The following is a 10,032-nucleotide window of genomic DNA, read 5'->3' on the forward strand; positions in this document are numbered from 1 at the left end:
TGCTACCCTACAGAGTGCTGTTGAGGCTACTGTAGACTTTCATGGCAAAACAGTTTTAATCAATTATTTGGTGACGTGAATTTATATTTAAACAATTTCATTTAACCTTTATTTAACTAGGCAAGTCAGTTAAGAACAAATTCTTATTTACAATGACGGCCTACCAAAAGGCAAAAGGCCTCCTGCGGGGATGGGGGCTGGGATTAAAATAAAATAATATAGGACAAAACACACATCACAACAAGAGAGACACCACAACACTACATAAACAGAGACCTAAGACAACCTATTCATGGAACATTTGTTTTTCAATACTGATGTCACATTGTGTGACGATATGTACATCATATTACTGCTGATGATACTTTTCCTAACTTGAATAAAAGACGATGGTCTGATATTTCTCTTGACAAAGTTTACTTTCTCAAATAGAGAAAAAAATTGGATCCATCCATTTCCACAGAAATTATAAATTTTCTGCTGTCATAGTACCATCTCCACACACACACACACACACACACACACACACACACACACACGGTCAGTTATTAGCCTGTCATCATTTACAACACAGGTTGTTTATTGTAGATTAAGATTTGATTGGAGCCAGTCTCAGGTGTTTAGCTCTGAGCTGTTTCTCTAGAACCACACCAAACCCAAACCCAGATATTTCACTGTAATTCTGCCATATGAAAAATTATACTGGGAATACTGAAAAACTAAAAATATGAGGTAATTAATTATTACGCATCTAAGTGTGTGCGTGCGTGTGTGAGAGAGAATGCACACGTGCGTGGGTGTGTGCAATGTACACGCTTGCATGGTATGTGTGCGCGTGTGTGAGCGAGCATGTTGGGGAGGAAGGGGAGTTGGCATCAGGTTGATGTGTATGGAGAGTAGGGTATCATGACTCGCACACAAGATAGTGAGGGGTAGAGACTATAAGAAGCAGCAAATGGTAGCGAGAGAGAGAGTCACTTCATGATATCCTACTGACGTCTACATTGACAGAAAACGTTGACTGATAGAGTAGCAACTGCATCTAAAGAAACTCTTCACACTTGCACTAGAACCGCACGCTAGGGCGACTTCAGTTTCTCTACAACGAAACCAGCTCTACTTCTTTAACTGAAAATGCCTCTAAAGCTTACTACTGTTATCCTTGTGTGTGTTGGTAGTTTGTTCTTGTGTGCGAGCGCTCAAAGCCTATCACGAGACTACGGGGTGAAACTGTGCGGCAGAGAGTTTATAAGAGCCGTTATCTTCACGTGCGGCGGGTCCCGTTGGAAACGATCCTTAGATGAAGACTTGGGTATGTCTGCTAAAACATAATTTACAGTCTTCTAAATGCAAACACTCGTCGGTCATGTTGAACTGGTAAAACTGACTTTTATTCGCAGCTGCTGTATAATCTTGTTACTTTCATGCGAACGTTTTTGAAAGCAGACTTTAAAAAAACTTTAACATGAGCTACATTATTAATTTCCATTGTGTTAAAGTTAAAACAGTAGTTATATTCTTAAATCAAAGTTGTTTCCTAACGTTTCGAAAGTCACATTTTTGGAAGTAGTATTTTGCCCGAGAACGCCGAAGAAACGTAATCTGCTTGATAATGCCACTTCAGCACCACAGACAGCTCCTTGATTGGAAAATGAGCGTACCCTACTTTCGCCTCAAAGAATATGTTACCCTGATTACTGAGAAGTAGCCTAATTGAAATGCAATCACAGGTTAATTGTTGTGTCACTTAGGCTAATTTGTAATTTCCTATTCAACGGCTGTTCAGAGCTCTTTCAATTTATTTAGCCAGGTGGGTCTGCAAGGCACTCAGCATGGTTTCTGAGAGATTGCTAGCCATGTAGAAACATTCTAGGACCTCTGATTTTCACTTAAATTAATTGTTAGGGTGTCTTGACACATGGTGGGAAAAGTTTAAAAAAAGAACCCAACTCATTTAGTATTTTGGAGGGATTTTCCGGCATTTTATTTATTCACTTTAGAGTTTGTGTACCGGTATTCACATTACAGTCTATGCAGTGGAGATCTTAATCCCCCCCAAAATGTATCAAAATAAAACAGGTGTCAACACTAACTGTACCACTCCCTCTGCTCTGACTCCTTCCAGATCCCTTCCAGCCTGGTTCCTACAGTGATGTCACGGAGGGCAGCAGAATCAACTGGCCTCACGGACATGGTCAAGACCAGGCAGCAGACCACCCTCTCCAGCTATCTTCATCCTCCCTGGCAGACCTCCTCTCACTCTTGGGCGGAGTGGGAGACCATAGGGGGTCAATGGTTGTCAACCCCAGCGAGGGGCTTCAGAACCAGGCTTCTGTGCTGGGAGGAGTGGCCAAGAACCCGAGCGTCAACTGGCCACGCCGCGACAGACAAAAGAGGAACTTTTCCCTGGGCTTAGCTGGCATGTGTTGTAACCAGGGCTGCACTAAGAATGACATTGGGCGTCTGTGCTGAGTGAGACTGGGGCAGAACAGAGGTGGTGGACACTGGCTGAGGGAGCTCCCCCTGTGCAGAACGGAGAACGTTGATCAAATTCTCCTTTCTCGTACAGGGTGAGGAGAGCTCCACCTTCTCTCTGTGTTGCTGGACTGGGTGTGAGACAGCAGTTTTCATTTCAGTGTTCCAAGACAATCACAAGGTTTGGGTTGTTGATGGGGGAACTTTAAAATGGCTTTGTATACTTTTCTGTATAATGTGAAAGGAAAATAGTTAACATTTAATTTTAATTATTGCTCAAATTTTGTCTCATCATTAAATTAATGACTTTGCTACTGAAGCAAGTCATTGTACTTCCCTGAGAAATAAAATAGTTTGAATGACATGTATCTCCCCTAACAACCCACCACAAATACCCCATTACAATACTGAGAAAATATGTTGTGTATGTTAAACTAATCAAATATCAATATAAAGTATCTTTTGGAAATCACATCTTGTCCATGTCAAAATGTCTCATCCACTCAATGGAAAAGCTCCAAAAAAATGTGCTAGTTATATAATGCTATTGCACGGAAAGATATGTATTATTCTAATAAAAATGAATGATTTCATATGTGCATTCTACCAGAGTTAAAACCACTAATCCATCAGTCATAATCATGGTTACTGCAATGACTACAACGCTTCTACAGAACATCGGTTACACTTACCACCACTACCAAGGTATACCTGTGACAGACCTCAAAGCTGGTCAACTCATGATTCAACCCCATTAGTCTCAAAGCGATCATGATTAGACCATTGCCTGTATTTTACCTGTAATTGACAAGCTCAGTCAAGGCATTGAGGAGACATGTCTCTCTCAGGAGGAGCTGCGAGCATCTTCACTGTGTTTCTCTCAGGAGGAGCTGCGAGCATCTTCACTGTGTTTCTCTCAGGAGGAGCTGGGAGCATCTTTACCATATGTAAATGATATTTGAGAGCCGACTACAGTGTGGACGGAGACGTTATAACAGAGACGAGCCACTGATCAATCTAATATGTTTAATGTGAGGCAAGACAGGATGACTACAACCAAATAACATTGCAGATCAACTTTAATAGTGGCTCTCTTATAAATAAAAAACATGAAGGTTACCCAAAGCAACAAAAGCCATTTCTGACCAGTTCTGCAATAACATTGACTGCTTTCATATAAAATAGCTGACAGTTTACAATCAATTTAGCCTACGGATTATTATTCATATTCAACAACAGCAGATTTACATTCAACACGCAAACACAGGGAAATACTTTTTTTTTTAAAGACACTTCCCACTTCTTCGTGATCATGTTATGATTTTTTTATGAAAAAACCAACATGTTCACACAAAACACTGACCTTGACATGACAGCATCATGTATGACTGTCAGCACAGCTACCGTAACATTCAATAAAAAGTAGCCAGAAACAAACAAGCAGACAGATTAAACCAGGGTTCCCCAACCGGTGGCCCGTGGGCCAAATTTGGACCATGGGTGGTTTTATTTGGCTCCCCAAGTTCTGAGCAAAAATGTAAAAAAAAATTGGGGTGTGTGGAGTTTTCATTGTTGGACATGAAAGACAGTACAAAAATATCAGGAAATCAGCTACAAGTGAGTTTTATGTAAGAAATCTGTTCCCAAGTATTCCCATACATAATAGAGACACAATGTGATCGTATACAAATATAAGAAATGTTTGAAATGATTATGTTGTAGACAAACATCTGTTTGTGCTTCTTGTGGTCAATTTGCTGTTCACAAATTATTTGTAATTATGTTCCAACCCTCTGACCATCCGCTCAAGAAAAAAAACATATCGTCCCGCTTCTGGATCTAGTTGATGATCGCTGGATTAAACTCCATTATTACAATAGAGTAGTGGGACAAACAAAGCCTGTCAGCCCACGTTGCTGCTTTACAGTTACAGATCATAGAGTCACTCTGACAGAATTAAAGACAGCATTACATTGCATCTCTATGGACAGGTCACAGGGGGGCACTGTGTTTTGTCACACACCAGATAGGTGTAGTGAAATGTGCTGTTTTACAGGGTCAACCACAGTAGTACAACACCCCTGGAGTAAATTAAGTACTTGGCTCATGTGCACATGGACAGATTTTTCACCTTGTCGGCTTGGATATTCGAACCAGAGACCGTTTACTCTAACCGCTAGGCTACCTGCATAGTTACTTAAATGTCCATGAACTGATATTCCACCTCGTCTCTGCACTTCTCATCTGTTGATGCTTTCACCTACACCATTTAGTCTGTTGATGCTTTCACCTACACCATTTAGTCAGTCTCATTTCAAATATTGCTATGTAGCAACACTATAATGAAGATATTATTTTCCAACTGGCAGTGCACAGCATCCTAGACTCGTCAAGTTAGAGAATATTATAAAAAGGGGAAGCACATAAGTCAACAATTCCTTCTGCATGTTACTTTGCAATAGCCCAAGATTTCAGGGTACGACGATAAGTAGGTGGGAGCTTAGAGAAAAATTAAATAAAGGTTGCACCCTTTGTCAGACATCTCCTTTCATTGTTTTTTCATCACCCTTTTCTCCCACATCTTTGTGTCTCTAAAAGCAGTATTGCTTTATTAGTTCTTCCCTTAGGTGAAAAAGAGAAATGTGGTTTGACATAATCCACTTGAGTTAAGGAAGAAGGCAGTTGAACATCCTTTACTAACTGTACAGTACATCTTCTGTGTTGCTTTCCCTCACGTGCCTTCTGTGTTGCCGTTAACACATCAACAGCTGGGTGTTCTGTGTCGCTGTTAACACATCATCAACAGCTGGGTGTTCTGTGTTGCCGTTAACACATCATCAACAGCTGGGTGTTCTGTGTTGCCGTTAACACATCATCAACAGCTGGGTGTTCTGTGTTGCCGTTAACACATCATCAACAGCTGGGTGTTCTGTGTTGCCGTTAACACCTCATCAACAGCTGGGTGTTCTGTGTCGCCGTTAACACCTCATCAACAGCTGGGTGTTCTGTGTCGCCGTTAACACATCATCAACAGCTGGGTGTTCTGTGTCGCCGTTAACACATCATCAACAGCTGGGTGTTCTGTGTTGCCGTTAACACATCATCAACAGCTGGGTGTTCTGTGTTGCCGTTAACACATCATCAACAGCTGGGTGTTCTGTGTTGCCGTTAACACATCATCAACAGCTGGGTGTTCTGTGTTGCCGTTAACACATCATCAACAGCTGGGTGTTCTGTGTTGCCGTTAACACATCATCAACAGCTGGGTGTTCTGTGTCGCCGTTAACACATCATCAACAGCTGGGTGTTCTGTGTCGCCGTTAACACATCATCAACAGCTGGGTGTTCTGTGTCGCCGTCAACACATCATCAACAGCTGGGTGTTCTGTGTTGCCGTTAACACATCATCAACAGCTGGGTGTTCTGTGCTGCCGTTAACACATCATCAACAGCTGGGTGTTCTGTGTTGCCGTTAACACATCATCAACAGCTGGGTGTTCTGTGTTGCCGTTAACACATCATCAACAGCTGGGTGTTCTGTGTCGCTGTTAACACATCATCAACAGCTGGGTGTTCTGTGTTGCCGTTAACACATCATCAACAGCTGGGTGTTCTGTGCTGCCGTTAACACATCATCAACAGCTGGGTGTTCTGTGTTGCCGTTAACACATCATCAACAGCTGAGTATTCTGTGTTGCCGTTAACACATCATCAACAGCTGGGTGTTCTGTGTTGCTGTTAACACATCATCAACAGCTGGGTGTTCTGTGTTGCTGTTAACACATCATCAACAGCTGGGTGTTCTGTGCTGCCGTTAACACATCATCAACAGCTGGGTGTTCTGTGTTGCCGTTAACACATCATCAACAGCTGGGTGTTCTGTGTCGCCGTTAACACATCATCAACAGCTGGGTGTTCTGTGTTGCCTTCAACACATCATCAACAACTGGGTGTTCTGTGTTGCCGTTAACACATCATCAACAGCTGGGTGTTCTGTGTTGCTGTTAACACATCCTCAACAGCTGGGTGTTCTGTGCTGGAGACACATCATCAACAGCTGGGTGTTCTGTGTTGCCGTTAACACATCATCAACAGCTGGGTGTTCTGTGTTGCCGTTAACACATCATCAACAGCTGGGTGTTCTGTGTTGCCGTTAACACATCATCAACAGCTGGGTGTTCTGTGTTGCCGTTAACACATCATCAACAGCTGGGTGTTCTGTGTTGCCGTTAACACATCATCAACAGCTGGGTGTTCTGTGTTGCCGTTAACACATCATCAACAGCTGGGTGTTCTGTGCTGGAGACACATCATCAACAGCTGGGTGTTCTGTGTTGCCGTTAACACATCATCAACAGCTGGGTGTTCTGTGTTGCTGTTAACACATCATCAACAGCTGGGTGTTCTGTGCTGGAGACACATCATCAACAGCTGGGTGTTCTGTGTTGCTGTTAACACATCATCAACAGCTGGGTGTTCTGTGTTGCCGTTAACACATCATCAACAGCTGGGTGTTCTGTGTTGCTGTTAACACATCATCAACAGCTGGGTGTTCTGTGTTGCCGTTAACACATCATCAACAGCTGGGTGTTCTGTGCTGGAGACACATCATCAACAGCTGGGTGTTCTGTGTTGCTGTTAACACATCATCAACAGCTGGGTGTTCTGTGTTGCCGTTAACACATCATCAACAGCTGGGTGTTCTGTGTTGCCGTTAACACATCATCAACAGCTGGGTGTTCTGTGTTGCTGTTAACACATCATCAACAGCTGGGTGTTCTGTGTTGGAGACACATCATCAACAGCTGGGTGTTCTGTGCTGGAGACACATCATCAACAGCTGGGTGTTCTGTGCTGGAGACACATCATCAACAGCTGGGTGTTCTGTGCTGGAGACACATCATCAACAGCTGGGTGTTCTGTGCTGGAGACACATCATCAACAGCTGGGTGTTCTGTGCTGGAGACACATCATCAACAGCTGGGTGTTCTGTGCTGCCGTTAACACATCATCAACAGCTGGGTGTTCTGTGTTGCCGTTAACACATCATCAACAGCTGAGTATTCTGTGTTGCCGTTAACACATCATCAACAGCTGGGTGTTCTGTGTTGCTGTTAACACATCATCAACAGCTGGGTGTTCTGTGTTGCTGTTAACACATCATCAACAGCTGGGTGTTCTGTGCTGCCGTTAACACATCATCAACAGCTGGGTGTTCTGTGTTGCCGTTAACACATCATCAACAGCTGGGTGTTCTGTGTTGCCGTTAACACATCATCAACAGCTGGGTGTTCTGTGTCGCTGTTAACACATCATCAACAGCTGGGTGTTCTGTGTTGCCGTTAACACATCATCAACAGCTGGGTGTTCTGTGCTGCCGTTAACACATCATCAACAGCTGGGTGTTCTGTGTTGCCGTTAACACATCATCAACAGCTGAGTATTCTGTGTTGCCGTTAACACATCATCAACAGCTGGGTGTTCTGTGTTGCTGTTAACACATCATCAACAGCTGGGTGTTCTGTGTTGCTGTTAACACATCATCAACAGCTGGGTGTTCTGTGCTGCCGTTAACACATCATCAACAGCTGGGTGTTCTGTGTTGCCGTTAACACATCATCAACAGCTGGGTGTTCTGTGTCGCCGTTAACACATCATCAACAGCTGGGTGTTCTGTGTTGCCTTCAACACATCATCAACAACTGGGTGTTCTGTGTTGCCGTTAACACATCATCAACAGCTGGGTGTTCTGTGTTGCTGTTAACACATCCTCAACAGCTGGGTGTTCTGTGCTGGAGACACATCATCAACAGCTGGGTGTTCTGTGTTGCCGTTAACACATCATCAACAGCTGGGTGTTCTGTGTTGCCGTTAACACATCATCAACAGCTGGGTGTTCTGTGTTGCCGTTAACACATCATCAACAGCTGGGTGTTCTGTGTTGCCGTTAACACATCATCAACAGCTGGGTGTTCTGTGTTGCCGTTAACACATCATCAACAGCTGGGTGTTCTGTGTTGCCGTTAACACATCATCAACAGCTGGGTGTTCTGTGCTGGAGACACATCAACAGCTGGGTGTTCTGTGTTGCCGTTAACACATCATCAACAGCTGGGTGTTCTGTGTTGCCGTTAACACATCATCAACAGCTGGGTGTTCTGTGTTGCCGTTAACACATCATCAACAGCTGGGTGTTCTGTGCTGGAGACACATCATCAACAGCTGGGTGTTCTGTGTTGCCGTTAACACATCATCAACAGCTGGGTGTTCTGTGTTGCTGTTAACACATCATCAACAGCTGGGTGTTCTGTGCTGGAGACACATCATCAACAGCTGGGTGTTCTGTGTTGCTGTTAACACATCATCAACAGCTGGGTGTTCTGTGTTGCCGTTAACACATCATCAACAGCTGGGTGTTCTGTGTTGCTGTTAACACATCATCAACAGCTGGGTGTTCTGTGTTGCCGTTAACACATCATCAACAGCTGGGTGTTCTGTGCTGGAGACACATCATCAACAGCTGGGTGTTCTGTGTTGCTGTTAACACATCATCAACAGCTGGGTGTTCTGTGTTGCCGTTAACACTTCATCAACAGCTGGGTGTTCTGTGTTGCCGTTAACACATCATCAACAGCTGGGTGTTCTGTGTTGCTGTTAACACATCATCAACAGCTGGGTGTTCTGTGTTGGAGACACATCATCAACAGCTGGGTGTTCTGTGCTGGAGACACATCATCAACAGCTGGGTGTTCTGTGCTGGAGACACATCATCAACAGCTGGGTGTTCTGTGCTGGAGACACATCATCAACAGCTGGGTGTTCTGTGCTGGAGACACATCATCAACAGCTGGGTGTTCTGTGCTGGAGACACATCATCAACAGCTGGGTGTTCTGTGCTGGAGACACATCATCAACAGCTGGGTGTTCTGTGTTGCTGTTAACACATCATCAACAGCTGGGTGTTCTGTGTTGCCGTTAACACATCATCAACAGCTGGGTGTTCTGTGTTGCCGTTAACACATCATCAACAGCTGGGTGTTCTGTGCTGGAGACACATCATCAACAGCTGGGTGTTCTGTGTTGCCGTTAACACATCATCAACAGCTGGGTGTTCTGTGTTGCTGTTAACACATCATCAACAGCTGGGTGTTCTGTGTTGCTGTTAACACATCATCAACAGCTGGGTGTTCTGTGTTGCCGTTAACACATCATCAACAGCTGGGTGTTCTGTGCTGGAGACACATCATCAACAGCTGGGTGTTCTGTGCTGGAGACACATCATCAACAGCTGGGTGTTCTGTGCTGTTAACACATCATCAACAGCTGGGTGTTCTGTGTTGCCGTTAACACATCATCAACAGCTGGGTGTTCTGTGCTGGAGACACATCATCAACAGCTGGGTGTTCTGTGCTGGAGACACATCATCAACAGCTGGGTGTTCTGTGCTGGAGACACATCATCAACAGCTGGGTGTTCTGTGCTGGAGACACATCATCAACAGCTGGGTGTTCTGTGTTGCCGTTAACACATCATCAACAGCTGGGTGTTCTGTGCTGG

The 10,032-nt window shown here is 44.1% G+C and overlaps 1 protein-coding gene across 1 annotated transcript; it reads left to right on the top strand.

Annotated features, from left to right (window-relative positions):
- Positions 1–1,134: 1,134 nt before the first annotated feature.
- Positions 1,135–2,495, top strand: LOC120044196 (relaxin-3-like). The gene is made up of 2 exons (XM_038988790.1): positions 1,135–1,312; positions 2,126–2,495. The coding sequence occupies exons 1-2, from the start codon at positions 1,135–1,137 to the stop codon at positions 2,470–2,472; spliced, it is 525 nt and encodes a 174-aa protein (XP_038844718.1). The 3' UTR covers positions 2,473–2,495.
- The last annotated feature ends 7,537 nt before the right edge of the window (positions 2,496–10,032 follow it).

The sequence above is a fragment of the Salvelinus namaycush genome, chromosome 3, assembly GCF_016432855.1.
Source record: "Salvelinus namaycush isolate Seneca chromosome 3, SaNama_1.0, whole genome shotgun sequence".
NCBI lineage: Eukaryota > Metazoa > Chordata > Actinopteri > Salmoniformes > Salmonidae > Salvelinus > Salvelinus namaycush.

Bases quoted from the DNA above. Each gene is read 5' to 3' on its own strand.
- LOC120044196 (XM_038988790.1), top strand. From the start codon at position 1,135: ATGCCTCTAAAGCTTACTACTGTTATCCTTGTGTGTGTTGGTAGTTTG. The intron at 1,313-2,125 runs GTATGTCTGCTA...GACTCCTTCCAG, and splicing joins ATCCTTAGATGAAGACTTGG to ATCCCTTCCAGCCTGGTTCC.